Here is an 18,116-nt window from a genome sequence, read left to right as displayed (position 1 = left end):
TTAGTGAGTATACGCTAAGGTCCAAAAACAAATAAATTGAAACCGCACTCAAAAGCGTTTATTCCATTCAGGAAGTTACCTTCACTAAGACTCCGTATTCCTTGCACAGATGCTGAAGGAGATCTTCCTTTTCCGCTTGTGGCAGGAAACATGAGCGAGCAGCGTTTATGTTCTGATTAAAGAAAAGAGAAAACAGCTTTGCAGTTTTCGTGTACAGAACTATACCGGCGAGAACGAACCGGGTCACTGTTAGAGATCTGGAATCGGTAGACGCTATCCAAATTATTGTTTGCAATTAAAGTGAAAAATCACCTACCGCTCTGATAAGGTGGGCCTCCGAAAGGCCAAGATGCTTCAGAAAGGCGTACTCATCATCCAGTGTGCTCCCCGTGATAGTGCTGTCATCTTTGTTGATCGAGAAGTTAACATTGTCTTCAGCAAACCTTGAAAGAAGCAGAGATGATATTATATAGAAATCGAAGTAAGTACACTCAACAGTAATCAGCTGGAAGAAAATGCCGCGTCCGTACTAGCCACACACAATAATACCACTTTTACATAGTCGCTTAAGAGCACTGCAGATCGCTACTGGAGCAGCTAAGCGCCACCAGCCATTTATGAGATCTGCATTTACAGCTAAGTATGCCCAGTACCACCGTATCATGACTGCCGACAACGAGTCCAGACTGCATGCATCATATGAACCATTCATGGCATGCTAGCAAGCAGCTGTGTGAACCTGTACTGAAGCCTGTGCGCGTGGGTTCCGCATGAATTTCAAGTCGAGTGACTTGAACATTTCTGTGACCGCTGAATTGCCTCCGGGAAATCGTGAAGATACTCACGACGACAGCACCAATGCTACTTTGCCCGTTTTCGTACGCGGTTGTAACGTATGCAGCGATGATGTCTGGGGAGACTGGATGAGCAAGCTATCAAATTTTGCTGCGCGAGACGGTATAGCAAAGCCCCAAATTACATGACCCTGAATAAGAGGCACGCGAGATACAAATCGACTTTAATCGTAATAATGCACTGGCATATGGCTCCTCTTAAGTGCTGAACGTGGTCTGCGTTCACGAAATTTGCTTCTAATCCTGAACTCAAGAACTTGCAACAGTTATTACACACAGCTGTGGACCCGAATCACGCTGTTTTATCACTTTATCACGCTGTTCACCAGCAATGAAGCGGAAGGTACACCTAGCGTAAGTATCCTTGGCTCGATAGAACTATTTGTGGATGACCGCCGCCATAGCTATCGGATGCTAAGACATCACAATGACCGATGTCATAGGTGCGAGCTAGCCTCGAATTGGTCTTTCATGCAAGGTGCTTTGAGCATAAGGCCCTTAATTTGCCAGAGGTAGCTTCATTTTTCACTCGACAGACAGCAAATTCTGAGACCAAGTACGCTTGCAATTCGAACTTATAAGTACAGGTTTAGAAGAAAAACTTAATACAACCGTCTGATCGCTCACAGAGGAGCGTTTTAGGCTCTGTGACGTAGGCAGCACTTTCCGGGCTATCAAATTAAAGCTTCAAAGCACGGTATCAAACATGTAAGGCAGCATAAAAAATTCGCTTTGTTACTAGAAGGCATAGCGGTGATTTCTTAGTTCATAAACTGATTTATTTATGGTGTATTTTATTTTACGGCTGCAGAACACTGCAGTTATAAAATATTATATCATTAAGAATGCTAATGTGGCGTGGCCCTTTGTTCATATATTTTAACTTTTAATCTATAACTTTATAACCATAAAATAAGTTACAACTTAGACTTATAAATTTAGGTGAGTAAAGATAACGTAACTCAAGTTACATTAACAGCCCTGAGTTACTCACCTAACTATGGAATGTCGTCGGGTATCCAGGGGGCAGCCGCCGGAAAGGACGCTCGAGTAAGGGCAGACTTCGAAGTGGATGTTCTGCTCTCGCGCCAAACGGTACGTCTCGCCCGTCGGATCTCCGAAGACGCGGTAGCCGTGTCCCACGCGATCACAGCTCAGGTTCACGATGGCCTCTCGAACGGTCGTGTAGGCGCCACTCTCGCCGGCATGCGCCGTCCTCGGAATGCCCAGCTGCTTCGCTCTCTGCATTAGTCGTAGCAAGACGAAGAAAGGCTATCAAAAACATGTTTGCTTTGAAGCGTTGGGCATGTGCAAGTAAGAATGGATCTAACAGAACACGAAGCAGAGTCAAATCAAGGCCCAATCATGATTTTCTGAATCTCTAGGGTCCTTCCGCCACACCCCTGTGAAGTCGTTGCTGCAGCAATGTTGCAAAACATCGCTGGTGGCACTCTGGGTGGTGGGAGGAGGGGTAGACACGGTTAAAGGGTGAAGGACTTGGCAAGCAAAGAATGTCTTTTTTTTCAGCCCTTTCTCACCCTCACTGCCAGGCTGCGGCGGAGAATAACGAACTGAACCGACTCTGGAGCAAAAATACATAAGGCAAGAGAGCCGCATGCGTACCCAAAGAAACAAGAAGGAGGAATCGCTGGTACAGTACCTGGTAAACTTGCGCTTCCATGGCCGTATAGCCAGGCGTCTGCACTTCGTCCTTGGCTATGTCGATTCCGACGACACCGATGCTCTGGTGCTGCTCGCACAGTTTCAAGCACTCGATCGTCCAATCTGAAAGAGTGACAGGGACGCTCGCGTCGCATTAGCCGCCTCGTTTGTCGCACCTCATTTCTGCTCCAATCTGGGGTGATTAAGAGAAGGAAAGAGACATTAAAAAAAAAATCAGGGGGCACTTTGCTGACCTAAAGTGCGGTGAGACGAAAGCCTCAAGCGCGCTGTTGCTGCTTGTGTCACTGATGTTTGAAATTCGCGCACTGTGACGTCACGACCATTTCGACCAATTGAAAAGCGTGACATATCTGTCGACAACTTCTGCTTACAACGATGATGCATTAAAGGCTTCCGCCTTAAAAAACACGCAAGAAAATGGTAGAAATGCAGCGTTGGCTCAATGGGTTCTCTAGTCATCATGAGAATATTTAGGAAAACGTTCGCACTAACATAAAAGCAACGAGACCTCTATGCGAACACGACCGTCTACTGTCTGCCATAGAATCGTAGCTAATTCTATAGATTAGCTAGCAACACAGACTAATCGCATTGCAATGTTCAATATTAATTACCACACAGCAACGGTTTCGCCACTGAGTCTGTTTCCAGGTGACACCTGTCTCTAACGTTTCACACCCCGAGAGACCCTTGCACCTAGTAGTGTGATGCTTGTCCGGACAACCAGATGAATAGGAGCGGTATTTGCTTTCGAACTCAGCAAATCCCACAAACGAGGAGTAAGCAATACCGAAGGGTCATCACTGTGGCCACTGAACAGCAGATCTGTTTTCTAATCAATTATCTTTAAAAATAATTGCCCTATTAATCTGCCAATGATAAACGCCACATAAAAAAAAACATCCCCTATACTCCTTCGTTTCGCTGACTGTTGGCTTCCATCATGTACATTCAATACACGGAATGTTAACTGTAAAGTAAAACATGGCTTCGAGAAATACCTCATATAAGAGTTTCATTTTGCATGATTTTCACGTGGTGCTTGCTTTCACCGAGAAAAAGGTCGTAATCGTTAAAATTAGGCAGCGCACTTTTGCCCACGAGTGGCGCGAACGTAAAAACGCAGCGTAAGAGTTAATCGGTTCTGGTGCGTTTGGGCTTAGGAGAGTACGCCAGAGCCGGATAAGCTATGGCTTAATCGTAAATAAGAAAGAATGCCAAATAACTAAACTCTCAAACTGCGAAACAGAAACGCATAGCCCAGCGTAGGAGAGCGTTCCGCATGTGTCACCAACAGCACGCTTTGGTGTAAGCTTGAGAACGCAGCAGTCGCATCGCAATGACGCTTCGTCGCATAGTGTTTCTCAAATTCTCGGGTTTTAGATTTGGAGGTGAAATGTTTAAAGCAAAGCCAAACCTATCTGCATGCAAATGCTTTATTTCGGCGTTTCTTCATGCTTCCTACCGCTTTCTCACTGACCGTGAAATATTTAAAGTGAGCTACTTAGACATTGATAACAGCAGTGAAGTAACAGCAGAAGACACTGCTATAAACCCCAGAAAGCAAGTTTTGTCCGCTTAGAGCACTTCCTTACTTTAATATTACTGTGAACAGTTAGACTGGGGCAACCTGTAGATCAACAATTCAGTACACTTAGACGGTACAGTACCACCAAGTTGTCAACTTCTACGGCAGTTTTACTTTGCGACGTCACAGGAAAAAAATTCAGATAACAAAAACTCTAAACGCGTTCTTGAGTTACAATAAACGAGTAACTAATATCACTTACCGTCCTTTCCCCAGACGGAGGTCACTATGGAGCGAGCCTTAACCTTAAAGTCTCGCTGTCCCCTTTCCAAGCCACGGCTGACTGCTTCCACGACCAGCGATGGTGTCACTCGCTTCTCCGCCGAAGCCAGCAGCTGAGGCGAAAAGCGCGTCTCGAAATAGGCGACGCCCTCCCTTGCCTGGCTGTCGCAGAGCTCGTACGAAATCCGCTCGATCGCCTCCAAATCACCTCTGCAAAATCAAGAGTCCAGATGAGCCGCATTTCCTCTGAGCCCGGCTGGCAAAACAATCGCTGCCGCCAGCCAGCGTACTGGCAAGTAACATTCCGAATCTCGGTGGGGGCTCAGGAAGAAAGCCTTTCGAAGCGTACGACTTCTACAATTCTCCACTCGCCGTCTTTCACTTCCGTTCTTTTCTCGTCCTTTCACTTGATTACGATCTACGGGAGCCAGTACAGACAAAGATTATAATGACACGTGCAGAGATTGAGGGAGCTGTTCGCTTCGCATTCAACTACACGATAATTGCTTTTTTTGGCTTGCAAGATTAACTTGAGCTTTACGCTACCTGTAACGCTTGCGTAATTTCAAAAACTGCAAACGACTGCAAAGCATACAAAAAAAAATGCCGAATAAGCCTTCGTTTGCATAAAGTACATCAGCTTTCACAGACGCAAGTGCATAATATGGGGGTCAGGCAACGACCACTAGCAGAGAACAATGGAACTGATGTGTACTTCAAGCACGAAGGAGGATATTGTTTTACTCACACGACAGTCGGCATGAATATCGCAAAGCGATCCAAAAAGTCCTTCAAAGACGATGACTCCACTTTCTGAAGACGCCATCGGAGGGTAGCTATTGAAGAGCAGCCAAGGTCAATCTTCTTCTTGCTGGAATAAAATAAAACAAACTTGCCATAAGGACCGTGGTTACTGAGACAAGGGTGCGGTGCGTTGTCGACACACAAACGCGAAAAGTGGAAAGCCTGCAGCGTTGTGCAATGCATTGCTTACCCTTCACTTCGTATAAGTGTGCTATGTCTGCATTCTGATGCAACGCTTGTGTTGTGCTCGGTTTTCACTGAGAGCTGTTGCCTCGCTAAAACCGCTGCTTGACCGCCTATGACCATTTTGTACGGTGACGAGCACAAATAATGGCCTTTAATTATGGATTCTGCTAAGCGATAAGCACAGAATCAAGCTCGATTATAACACACCATGTGCTCACGGGAGTATTCTCAAGTAATATTTATTTATTTATTTATTTATTTATTTATTTATTTATTTATTTATTTATTTATTTATTTATTTATTTATTGATACTGCAGGCCAATAAACTGGTCCTAGAAGGCCCTAGCATTATAAAAAAGTTTAATGAATAGAGTACCGAAAAATACAGTAATGCAAAGAAAAGTAAGTGTTTTCAATAATAAAACTGTAGGGGAAGCTCACGTGGGCAGAATGTGAGCGAAAGTAAGGTTTCCACTTTGTTTATCGCAACAATCTTTGTACGAATTTTTGAACAGATGGTCTGCCAGCGCAGCTGGACGCATCACAGTTGCTTACATTGTGAAGGCCTGTACTTTCATCAGCATGGTCATTGCCATTTGCCTATACGTTGTTGATCCTGCGCACCTGAAATTACAGGTGCGCAGGTTATTTACCTCGATAACCTAACTAGATAATTATCTAAAAGCGCAGGATAGGCTATCTGTCAGCCAGGCCGCATACAGGAAAAGCACACGCCACATCGGCTAGTACCACCGCACTATAACTCGATAAAAGCACATATACTCGACAACTTTTCAAAGCTATGAAGGGAAGGCTACAGGACCGGAGCTCTGCAGTTGTATCATTCCGCCAAATAGTTCGGCCGCACGAAGATGTGCCTAGCGCTACCCTACGGCAATTTCGTTCCATCACTGGAACAGCTTGCGCCATCCATGGAAGCTTCTTACAACTAGACGTGCTTAGCAAACTTGCAATGAAGAAAACTTTTTATTGGCTGTCAACGCTGAAAGTTTGTAGTTGCGTTAGAAATACGCCTTCAACAACGAATATTGATGGTTGGTTGGTTTATGGGGTTTAACGTCCCAAAGCGACTAAGGCTATGAGAGACGCCGTAGTGGAGGGCTCCGGAAATTTCGACCACCTGGGGTTCTTTAACGTGCACTGACATCGCACAGTACACGGGCCTCGAATTTCTCCTCCAAAGAAATTCATCCGCCGCGGCCGGGATCGAACCAGCGTCTTTCGGGCCAGCAGCCGAGCACCATAGCCACTGAGCCACCGCGGCCGCTCAACGAATATTGAGAATATCGCAAGTTTTAAGAAAAATTAATGAATACAAGCGAGGACTATATTCCGCTGCGGAAGAAAACAGGGGGTGCTTCGGCTCCGTAGCTTCCGTTTCATTGCCAGCAAAAGTTGTCGCGCGTATAGAAAATGTTAACTGTACGTCAGCGCTGCCACAGAAGGACATATTTACACTGACATTAAGTCGATGCGACACCAGTGTGCATTTCCATTTTCTCGGCTATCAAACACAAGTGTGCATTTCCATTTTCTCGGCTATCAACTCAAATTTTCTAAAGATCTAACACCTCCTCCTTCAAACACATCGTACCGCGAAGATCTCAGTATGGAACATGGCCACTTAGTTTTTAGCCTGTAAAAACATTGACCGCCTACAGCAAGTCTGCCTCATTCACCTTCTCTTTCGCTCAATGCATCCGCCTCTCCATGTGTATACCATAGCCAGCCCGGCATTGTCTGGTTAACCTCCCTGCCTCTCTCTCTATCTCGCATTGCGAAGAACCCCAAGGATTGTTACATTTGTTTTGCTCACAAGAGAAAGTGGACGCTGCAAAATACGCGAAATTTTGGTCGAAAAATGTCCATGCAAGCTCTTTATCTTCGGATTTGCTGTACTTACTGCGCGAGCTCCCATATTGTCTCAAGTCGGATGGAGCCATCTAGGTGAAGGTGGAGCTCCACCTGTGCGAAGAAAAGTGCAACATAATATTCCTAGTGATGTTCTCCGCAGGTGTCACGTGAGTGAGAGAACACATGTCTATTACATCAAAATAAAGCCCCCCCCCCCCCCCCCCCCCCCCCCCCCCCGGTTGGAGCCTCTACGGCAACCCTCTCAGCCCAGCCACTGCTGCTCTCTGATGGCAGAGCTAATCAGCAGCACCCAATAAGAGGAATGGGTGAGGTGAGGGATCACTCGCTCGTAAATAATGTGAATTTTCCGGGGCGCTCGTTGAAGGTCCCACTACGAGTCCCACTGACAAGCCCCGCACAGCGCGGTTAAACAGTCAGAGAAAGTTCGCAAACGACCACGTCAACGGAAGAGTCGTAGCAAGCTAGCTGAATGTGCTAGGATCACTTCGAATCGAATGCGGAAGCAGTGCAAGCATCAATTCGCTAACCACGAGGATAGCAGAGCTCATCAAGTTCAGCGAGTGAACGCTCTGCTAGTGAGCATCCGAGAAAGAGAATGCGGGATGAGGTTGTTAGTAAACGAAGTGGCTGGACTATTATGATCTTAGCACGTTCCTTAGGGTAGTCCACAGTATATTTCACAGCGGAGAAATTCCGACTGTCGCTAAGCTGATGCGAGACTTCGAAGAGGGCACCACGCTACCGTCAGTGTCTGCGGCCACAATGAACAGGATGTTGACAAAGCTTAGATTGCAGTATAAGGAGCGGCCCAAGACGCACTACTGATCGAAGCGACGCCCGTTGTGCAGTCTCACCGCCGGTACCTGCACCATATAGCACAGCTGAGGCTCCAGGGCAGGTTTATTTTCCTCACGGACAAAACGCGGTTAAATTCCGGCCACACTCGTAGTAGAGTGCGGACTGACGGGGCTGTAAAATCCGCGCACGAAGTACGCCGACCCGAACTGTCAAATGGCCTTCAGAACCCTCATGGAAAAGGCAGTGCTCAGGTTATTTATTGTGACCCACTGAGGCAGCGAAAACGCTTTTGTTGAAGGTGCAGGGGAAGTGTTCTCAGCAACAATAATCTCGATAGACTATCACAAAAAATGGATGCCGACCACTAAGAAAGGTGGTCCAGAGAGAAACTGCTGCCTCGACTACCAACGGACGTATTGCAATAGATAACAAGCCTTACCACTCGGTTAAGCAAGATAAGGTGTCGCGCATGAGCAGCCCCAAAAAGGACATTCAGCCGTGGCTCTCTTCACTCAGTTGCGACATGGTGAAGGCAGAACTAATGAAGCTTGCTGAAGCCACCAACACAGGCGGTAACCGACACCGGGTGGATTGCAATGCTAAAACTGCAGGCCACCTCGTTGCGCGCTTATCACCCTGCCACTGCGAACTAAATCTGATGGAGCTTGTTTGGAGCGACGTCAAGGGTTTTGTGACTAGAGTTAACAAAACGTTTAAGCTCTGAAACGTAAAACCGCTGCTGTGGGAAAGCTTTAGAAAAGTAACTTGTCATAAATGGAACAACTATGTAGAGCATGTTGCGTGACAAGATTACTTTGCCGCTACGGCATCTGGGGGCGTTACGGGTCCGCGGAAATAAATCCTGCGCACATATCCCAGCTTGGCCAGTGCGGAATCCACCGAACTGCGTGCGTGTTTTTCCGGCCCGGCGGCCGGGATGGCTCGGGACGACGCAGTTATCACAAATGGTGACTGGGATGGAAGCGACGAACTGGACCGGCACAGCACATTGAACGCCATCTTGAACAGCGACGGGAAGCTAAGCGGTTTCGACCCAAGTACGTCGGAGTGGGCGGAAAGCCGAGAGCGCGTCGAAGTGTTGTACTTCAGCGCGAATGACATTCTAAGTGACAAGCAGTCAGCTTTGTCTTTGACGTGCTGCGGTCCACGGACGTATTCTCTATTACGGACCCTCCTGACACCAGCCAAGCCCTCATAACAGGACTAACCGAAATCTTCGCCGTACAAGGTAAGCACGACGCCTTTCGCGCGTCTGATAGGAGTTTCAAGTTTTAGAGCTCTTTGGCGCCCGTTTCTGCGTTTCGCGGCGACGCCGTCGCCGTTGACAGTTGTAAGTTGTAACCAGTAGTGGACACCTTAGTCGCGCTTTAAGTTGTGAAACCAATGGAGCGGGAGCTTGGAAAGCGGAGGGAAGGCGCATAACTGCCCTCTTGAACAGTGGACACCTCAATCGTGCTTTAGCTACATGGGGGTAAAACTGGTATATTGGTTTTTGAGAAAAGAAAATGCAGTATCTGTCCACATCTTGGTGGACACCTGACCCGCGCCGTAGGGAAGGCAGGAAGGTGGGAATGAAATAAGAGAGAAAGAGGAGCCGTAGTGGAGGCCAGAAACGCGGCGCTGAAGCCATAGGCCGTCGGCGTTCATTGTGTTCAATGGCGTCGGTGTTGACAACGTGTTACACTCCTATCATTTTAAGGAAAGGAAGTGCGCATAACGGGACCCCTGGGTCAGTCCACGCCTGAATCGCGCTTATAGGTACGTGGGGTGATGAGAGAGAGAGAGAGATGTGGGCTGTAGGCATTGACAACGTTGCGCCAGAAACGCGGCGCTGAAGCCATAGGCCGAGGCGTTCATTGTGTTCAGTGACGTTGGCAACGTTTTACACTCCGATCATTTTAAGGAAAGGAAGTGCGCATAACTGGCTTCATGGGTCAGTGGACGCCTGAATCGCGGTTATACAGGTACCTGGGGAGATGAGGCAAAGATGTGGGCTGCATGCGTTAGCGACGACAACGGTGAGAGAGCTCTCGCGATCAACCATTAACTCCTACCTGTCAGGGTGGCAGGGTGGGTGGGGACATTAATGTAGATAGATATAAAGACAAAGAGGAATTTATTACCACTTATGCGGGGGAATATCTTGTTCCTCTCGCTTGTAACGCCTCCCACGGCTGTGAGAACCTCGCCAAATACTTGCATAGACCTCGTCTTTGAGAACCAGGCATTGGTGCAGCAAGTCGAGCATATATCCATTTCTCCTACCACAAAGCTTCCTTCATGACAATCAAGAACTGTTAGTGGAGTGTTTCTTGAAGAAAGAATATATTTGAAAAATAACAAGTTGTCTGTAATTGTACATACTTTTCTCGCTCGAATCCTTTGCCTCAATCTATCGAAAAGCTAAAACAGCTGATGAGCTGCGCTGAAATTTCGCATTAGGAAGTAACGCAATCGTCAGCAATTTTTTTCTCGAGACCTTAAGTGACTGTATTGCGTCGCTGAAGAAGTTGGCCGAAGACTGAAATTTCACAACATTTAGAAAGCGCATGCTGCATGCGCGACCAGATTGTGAGCGGTATCAACGACGTGCCAGGGCAAGCTTGGCTTTCAGAAACGACGCATTTGAACTTAGGAATCACGAAAGACACAGCCACAGCCACGAAGGCTGAGCGTAAAGATTCATATGCATTGAGCAGTCAGCAAGCTCAGACACTACCTCACCAAGCTCCAGAGCAAGCGAACATTGTGGCCTCGAGGCAAGAAGACAGCGGCTCCTGTTCAGCGGTCAGAAAGGGCACCTGGCAATAGTGTGCAAATTCAGTCGGGGAGAAGAAACGGCAGCAGCCGATCCAGTCGTGTGCACAATGTAGACGACCTGCCTAACCCAGGTGAAGGGCACGAAGCTCTTGACCTTTTGATGCTGCAAACAGCTAGTTCGGGGCATATACGCGTTCAAGCGTCAACGGCGTACAGCTCGATACGGAGTTTGATACCGGCGCTAATGTATCAACCACTAACAAAGACGACTTCCCCGAGCTTTTTCCGCCGACATCGTTTGAGCTATCTACTGTGCAACTGAGGAGTCTTTTCCAGCGAGATGAAACCTGTCCTGGGGACGCTGGAAGCCGGCGTCAGACTTGACAGTGAGCGGCAGGACTGTTTGTCGTGGAGGGGGCGTTACCTACGCTGTTTGAGAAGACACTGGACGAAGGCTTTCAAGCTAGGCATCATCCGACAAGGAGAAGGCAACGTCGTGAAGTCTGAAGAAGACGTGGTGAGTCAATATAACAAAGTTTTTTTGGAATAGCTCGGCACTTTTCACGGCGTACGACGCCGCGTTTTGTCAAGGCGTGGCCTATATAGCTTGCTTTACATCGGATCGTAGAAGAACTGCAGAGGACGGAGCGGGCAGTTATCAAACCTGCGAAAACGTCCCAGTGGGCCACGCTCATCATACCTGTGCTGGAAGCCGATGGTCCATTTCGGGTACGTGGCGACTTCAAGGCAACGATAAACCCTGTGACAGTGTTGCAGTCGTACGCCATTGCAAGAACCAAGAAACTTTTTGCGAGGTTCACAGGGAGCGAGAAGTTTACGAAGCTCACTGAGTTGGGTCCTGTTGTTGTCAGAGTACAGCGACAGCCAGACGTATCGGCCTGGCTCCCAAATTGCCCATGCTGATGAGCCAGCTGCTAATTTTAACGGTGCCGCCGCGGTGGCTCAGCGGTGATGGTGCTCGGCTGCTGACCCGAAAGACGCGGGTTCGATCCCGGCCGCGGCGGCTAGAATTTCTTTGGAGGAGAAATTCTAGAGGCCCGTGTACTGTGCGATGTCAGTGCACGTTAAAGAACCCCAGGTGGTCTAAATTTCCGGAGCCCTCCACTACGGCGTCTCTCATAGCCTTAGTCGCTTTGGGACGTTAAACCCCATAAACCAAACCAAACCAATTTTAACACTCACTGCCCTGCTGACGCTTTTGTGCTTGAAGGAGTCTGCACCGGGTTGCTGCCGCCGAATGGCGTCGCAAAAGCAACCGCCATGGATCCAGTGTTGTCGCAAGTAAGAGAAGCTCTGTGTCCGGGATGTCATCTGAACCTGAGGTCACCTGGAAGTCCGTGCGAGGCGCGCTTCGTTGAGCTGAGTGTTCAAGGGAACTGTGTTTTACGAGACAATAGAGTAATTGTGCCAACGTCCTTACACAGCGTTCTTCTCTTGCTGCCTGAGAGACGTCCAGGAGTGTCCAAAATGAATGCTGCGCGTAGCCATGTTTGGTGGCCCACCTTCGATAACGACATAGCGGAAGCTGTACAAATGTGCCGTATTTGCCAAGAGCACCAATGAGTGGCTCGACCAGTGCCTGTCATATGCCCTGGCCGCTCCCAAAACAACCGTGGTCACAGGTACGTGTGGACTACGCAGAACCTTACACGAACACCTATTTTTTATCATGAAATGCTTTTAGCTCCAGCTGTCGGCACGCCGCGAGTGATCTTGACGCCAGAACGGAGGTGACCAAGGAGGCGAACCTAAACGAACTTTGACGAAGCTCTCAGTCCACCTGGTGCTACGTGCAGCGCTGCCGCCGGAGTAGCGCATGCGTCAACAACAGCGTCTTCGTGCTCGCGTGGTGAGCGAAGCTATCGTGCGGTGAGAACGAGCCTAATGGCTCATTTCAGTGCGCGATCAGGAGCAGTCAACAGCGCGCCTAAAAGTGATCTCGCGAGAGCGGACGCCTTCCAGTGGGCAATCTGAAGTGGGAGCACTTTAAACCAGTTATAGAACAGATGCAGCTCGACTGCGGCCAGCGCAGTCGAGAGCAGTCCAGGCTGCTCCCTTGTAAAAAGAGGAGTGGCAGAGTGCGAGGAAGTCACGTGACATTAGAACATCAGATTTTTGCCGTCAGAGGGGTTCGAATGCGCGATTCAGGCGATTGTGGAGGGCGAATACCCAAGTTTTATTAAACGCAGATGGTCATCGAATGTATTTTTGACAAGTGACCTGAAATCGACGATTGCTGACATTGCAGGACGCGAATACAATTACTGTGACGGGCCGGTGTGACCCAGTCTGCCGAGGAATACTTTAGGCCGCCAGCAGCTGTCGTCGCCGCCGGTTGTCGACAACAAACTAGGCTGTCTCAGTTAATATAAAGGGTCATCGAACATAGCTCTGCATAAATTGATTTAAAGTTAAGTATTCTTCCCATCGCAGAAAGAAGGGGCAATTAGCGAGAAACGCCGGTCTTGCGCTATGTCAGCATCTTGCTGTCAAGTGTTTGCCGGGCGGGCGATCGCATCGGCACTTCCTACATCATTGTCGCACTGCGTAAACAAGCAAGGGTACAGCCGGCGAATACGAAATTGTTTAACATAAGTAATGCGCACCTACCATTTTTAGTTTTTTGTGCACAGTAACACAATGTATAAAGAGCTAGTACTGGTGCAATCGTTGTCATCTTCGCATTGCCGGGGAAATTTGGCGCGCACGCGGTAAATTCTGAATGCCGTACTCTTATCTTGAAGCACTCATTTAGCGACTACACGAGCTATTTGCTAAACAAGTAACCGAAAAAATCGAGCAGCAGATATCGAGATAAACAGCCACAGAGCGTAAGCAGTTGCACCGCGCGGCATTCGAAATTCTTGAATGTCTCCGCGGTACCCCGTTGACTCGAATGTCGTCTGAACCGAATTCTGTTGGGAAACTTCGTGTATCAGCGCAAGTCGAATGACATTTGATTAGAAGGCATTCGAAACACGCAGCACGCACGCCAATAAGACATGGTGGAAAAAGCGCATGAATACGACAAGACAAGAACCACAAGTACGAGCGTTGTTCTTCGTCCTGTCGTCGTCTGCTAGATGTGCTAGGGAGCTCCGCTGAACAGATTACAAGAGAACTCCTTGAGCTGTACACTTTTGACGGGGGCTGTACATGGGTGTTTAAACATCTGCGCATACGAAGCTGGAGCGATCCGAACGGCCCCCGCTCAGCCGTCGCTACACGCGAGCAGAGATGTGGTGCGCATTCAACTTCTACTGGAGAACATGGCTTACCTCAAGGAAAGCCTCTAAGTTTATAAAGCGGACATAGGCACACAGCACATTAACAGCCAGGAGTAATCTTGCAGTTTCCAAGGTTGCTCCTGCCCCAAAATTTAATAGTTCGCACTCGAAGTATCACGACCAAGCACCAGGAGGAGGAGGAATAAGAGGAAAGGCAGGGAAGTTAACCGGAAGAATAATCGGTTTGCTGCCCTACACGGGGGGAAAGGAGTGAGAGGATAACAAAATGAAAGAGAAAAGAGTAACAGAAAATTGAAGTCACATGAAAGTTAGCATTCGTGAAGTCACAGCCTATCATGCAGGCCAGAAGTCCGCAAGAAGCGGAGCAGTGCCTTTGAGGCCTTCACCGCCGACGGCGGCAAGTGGACGAGAATCTTCATTTCCGTCAGTGGGCGTGGATCTAGACGCTCCCGCGCACGGCTGAGAGACTGCCTTTCGACGCCGTTGGCAGGGTAGTCACAAGGAATGTGGGATATAGTCCCGTCATACCCGCAGATGGCACATGCAGGGCTATCAGCCATACCGATCAAGAAAGAGTAAAGGTTAGTAAAAGCTACACCAAGCCACACGCGATACAGTAAAGTTTAGTAAAAGCTACATCAAGCCACACGCGATACAGTAAAGTTTCTTCACGTCGTGGCAGGCCGGATGGAAGCCGGAGTTTCAGATCTGAGTCCAAGGATTTTAAACGTGAATTGGAAAATTGGCCGGAATTCTAAAGGGGGATCAGCACAAAATCGCCGTCCTGGTGAGCAGTTCGCGCGACCTCATCCGCGCGGTGATTCCCTGCTATGCCGCTGTGCTCCGGTAGCCATTGGTAGATAATGTCATGTCCTGCATTGATCGCAGAGTAAACCAAACACCTCCTCCCATTGCTGGCAATAGGCAGACATGGAGTGAAACAGCCGGTAAAGCTACACCACAACGTGAACCTCACTTATGAAATCGTGTCGACTTGAATTTGTGTTGGTACGACCAATAGTGGAAGGAAATACCTACGCGCCGTCATATCCGTGATACCAAACCTACGAGGAAATTTTGTGAGACACGCCGACTTTGAAGGATGCTGATTGTATCTGCCCGACGTAGTACCTTTGACCAAAACTTCAAAACGCAGCGATCGGATCCGTTCGACGTACACGCCAAAAAGAAATGTAGAAACAATGCGAATGTTCCTACTGGAGTTGCGTAACACAAACTGGCGGCTGATTTTCAGCCAGCACAAACTTGAGGATGCACATTGGCGTCACGGGAAATAATGGGACTGTTACGAAACAGCAGTTAGACCTAAAGAGCAGCGCTAAAATCCTCGCGCCCGCGGACTTCCAAACGCCGTTCAAATCCAGCGCGCAGGCTGCCAAGTCACGTGAGAAGACGAACCTCCCCACCCCCCGGAGAATTCCCGCGTGACACCGCGTGAAGGCAAAGCCGCCCTGCTGGCAACCTGGCAACGACCGCCCAATGTTGCCCACGCGCCGTCTGCTTATCTCAGCACCCCGCATGTACCGGCGAGTTTAAAAAGTCTGTGGAAACTGAATGAGCGTGCTCACCGCAACGATTGTTGACCGCAACAACCACCGTGGGATCGCTGGATTCTAATAGTATCCTATGAGCAAGGTCATGCCAGCCGGCTTTTGTCATGCAGCGCCACGCAAAACACATTCGGTAAACAACACTACTCACCCTAGTGCGTGGAATCTTCGCTGGATCGAAATGCCTCAGAAAACTCATCGCGAAAGCTGGTTCCTGTCGCTCCACTCACAACAGCGGAAAGTCGATATCGCTTCCAAAACGGCACTAAAGTACGACGGTAACGGCCTTGCGTCTCAAGTTGTTTGACAGCTTCAAACTATTTCTCGCTCGCCACCGCCACTCCCTGTTCAGTGGGCGGAAGGCACAAAAGCACAACGCTACGAGGCGCCCAACGGCGTTCGGGAGCCAGTCGAGCCAGTGCACACGGCACTGGCCTCTCTTTCCTGCACCGCCGTGCGTGTGCTGTTGAGAGGAGGGCCTTATCCTGAACCCTCCTTTCAGCACGAGGCGCAGTCGCGCGCTCTCGCCCCCAATCATGTGCAAACACGCATTGATAGAGAAATACTAAGCGTCGCTTCAGCTCGGAACATCTGCAGCGACCACGTCAATGTCACATCGGGAAACGGCTTTCGCTGGGACAAAATGTTATCGAGAAGTGATATGAAGACTGCAGAGCTGCTAATTTACGAAACAATGACGACGAACAAAAGGTTGACGCAAGTATCTCCACAAAAAAACTGTGCGCGAACACGAGCCTTATCACCCTTATTTTAGAACAAAGTCCAGAAAATGCACATTGCTATAAATGCATTGCGTCCCTTTTTTATGCGGATGGCATGTCGCTTTTAAGTTGCTTCTGGCGGCTTCTTTTCTTTCGAAAAAGAAAGCAAGTAGGTTTAGTAAAAATACGACGTATGCATGATTAAAGCGATAATGAATGTGCCTAGTTTCCTCCTCGATACAGAAATCGTTTGCGACTGATACCACTTCGTGTGCCATGCATATGCGTGTTACAAACCGGGTGCTCGGAAGGTTTTTAGACTCCCAAGACAAATCAGGAGGAGATTATTGTATGGTGGCGCCATCTCTTTTCGTACTCCTTCACCTTGTTCTCTGTAGCTCCGCCTGTCCGTCACCAGGCGGCGCAACCACCAAAATCCGTGTGTGGAATCGGGCACGAAACATTTGCCGATAATTCATTAACGACGTGCCTTGCTCTAATACTAAGGCTATCTATTGAGTTACTATAGTAGGATACAACTTAAAAAAAGCAGCAGTTGCTAACACTGGACCGCGGTCCGCGGCGTCCTGTATTACTCCGCTAGCCACTCGCAAGTGTAAACGAAATAAGCGTTTTAATGTTTGACTATATCAAACAATCCACGTATCAAAATTCTAGAGCTCGTAATTTTTTTCTTCTGATGAGCTTCTTGCTTACGTAACAAGAAACGTTTAAGCAGAGGACTACTTTTTCGTCGTGGAGGAATTCTGTGCGCGGAGGTTGAATGTGGGCGGAGCTTCACTGCAGACAAGTTGTATCCGACTGTAGTGTGGTTAAGCCGCGCATGATTCAAGCCCGTAATCGTCTGCGCAGAAAAAACAAACAAGCAAAAAGCCTTAAAAGCCAAAAGTTGCTACCGCCCAGTTTTCGCCGAAAGTGGTGATCGTGGCGCTATCTGCTGTGGGCGGGAGAAAGTGCCATGACGCGAAAGGCGCCGAAGTGAGCGATGCAAGCACCGCAGGTCCTTTGATGGCGCCACCGAAGCCCCCGTTTTTTTTGTGTAGCATATTGCAATCACTCAGTTCAGCCCTTGGGCGCGGTCGGGCAGCCACCAAACCACGTGACGTGACGTCACCAAACCACATAAAAAACAGGAAAAAAATGATAAAAAAAAAAAAAACAAGACGGCTGAGCATGGTGGTGGTTGCCACCGCCCCGTTTCAAAAGGGGCGCTCCTATCCATCCATCCATCCATCCATACGTCGCGGAGGGAAAGCTGCTGAGAAAATCGAGTGCCGCCAAGCAATACCTCGCGCAAAAAGACCGCGCAATATGCAACGCATTCTTGGCTTAACGAAGCTAAGCCTGGGCATCTTTTTAATTCGAAGTTTGCCGTGTGACATAAAAAGAGGCTGTCGATAAGCTAAAGTAGATCGCGGAGGCTGTTCTCTTCCAGAAACCTGAACAGGCTCCTGCTCTTGGTGTTGTCCGTAACCACAAGGAAAGGCTATACGCTGTCGGAGAGGCTATATATGTACACGTCAGTTTAATGGTCTCTAGCCGAGCAAATATGCTAAAATTAATGACGCCATGGTTCTTAAGGTACCAAGTAAATAAATGATCAAAAGAAACTGAAAAATACCCAAGCTCTTGGTAAAACTTCATAACGTTATTATTCGAAGTGAGAGAAAACACTGGGAAGCACAAACATTTCCAGGTCAAGCAAACAATAAAATATAAC

The 18,116-nt window shown here is 48.4% G+C and overlaps 1 protein-coding gene across 1 annotated transcript; it reads right to left on the bottom strand.

Moving 5' to 3' along the window:
- Positions 1-36: 36 nt before the first annotated feature.
- On the bottom strand, positions 37-16,109 carry LOC149372789 (adenosine deaminase-like). Its single transcript, XM_089567331.1, has 8 exons — positions 15,805-16,109; positions 7,263-7,324; positions 5,096-5,218; positions 4,328-4,557; positions 2,515-2,639; positions 1,849-2,096; positions 317-443; positions 37-172 (listed from the first exon to the last, which is right to left on the bottom strand). Exons 1-8 carry the CDS (start codon positions 15,850-15,852, stop codon positions 68-70), a joined length of 1,068 nt encoding a protein of 355 aa, XP_089423457.1. The 5' UTR covers positions 15,853-16,109; the 3' UTR covers positions 37-67.
- Between the last annotated feature and the right edge of the window lie 2,007 nt (positions 16,110-18,116).

The sequence above is a fragment of the Amblyomma mixtum genome, chromosome 1 (genome assembly GCF_055824585.1).
Source record: "Amblyomma mixtum isolate Tamu chromosome 1, ASM5582458v1, whole genome shotgun sequence".
Classification (NCBI taxonomy): domain Eukaryota; kingdom Metazoa; phylum Arthropoda; class Arachnida; order Ixodida; family Ixodidae; genus Amblyomma; species Amblyomma mixtum.
Note: the sequence above shows the minus strand (reverse complement) of the source record. Positions and strands in the feature narration are given on the sequence as shown.

Bases quoted from the DNA above. Each gene is read 5' to 3' on its own strand.
- LOC149372789 (XM_089567331.1), bottom strand. From the start codon at position 15,852: ATGAGTTTTCTGAGGCATTTCGATCCAGCGAAGATTCCACGCACTAGG. The intron at 5,219-7,262 runs GTAAGTACAGCA...ATTTTATTCCAG, and splicing joins ACAATATGGGAGCTCGCGCA to CAAGAAGAAGATTGACCTTG. The intron at 4,558-5,095 runs GTGAGTAAAACA...TTGATTTTGCAG, and splicing joins ATATTCATGCCGACTGTCGT to AGGTGATTTGGAGGCGATCG.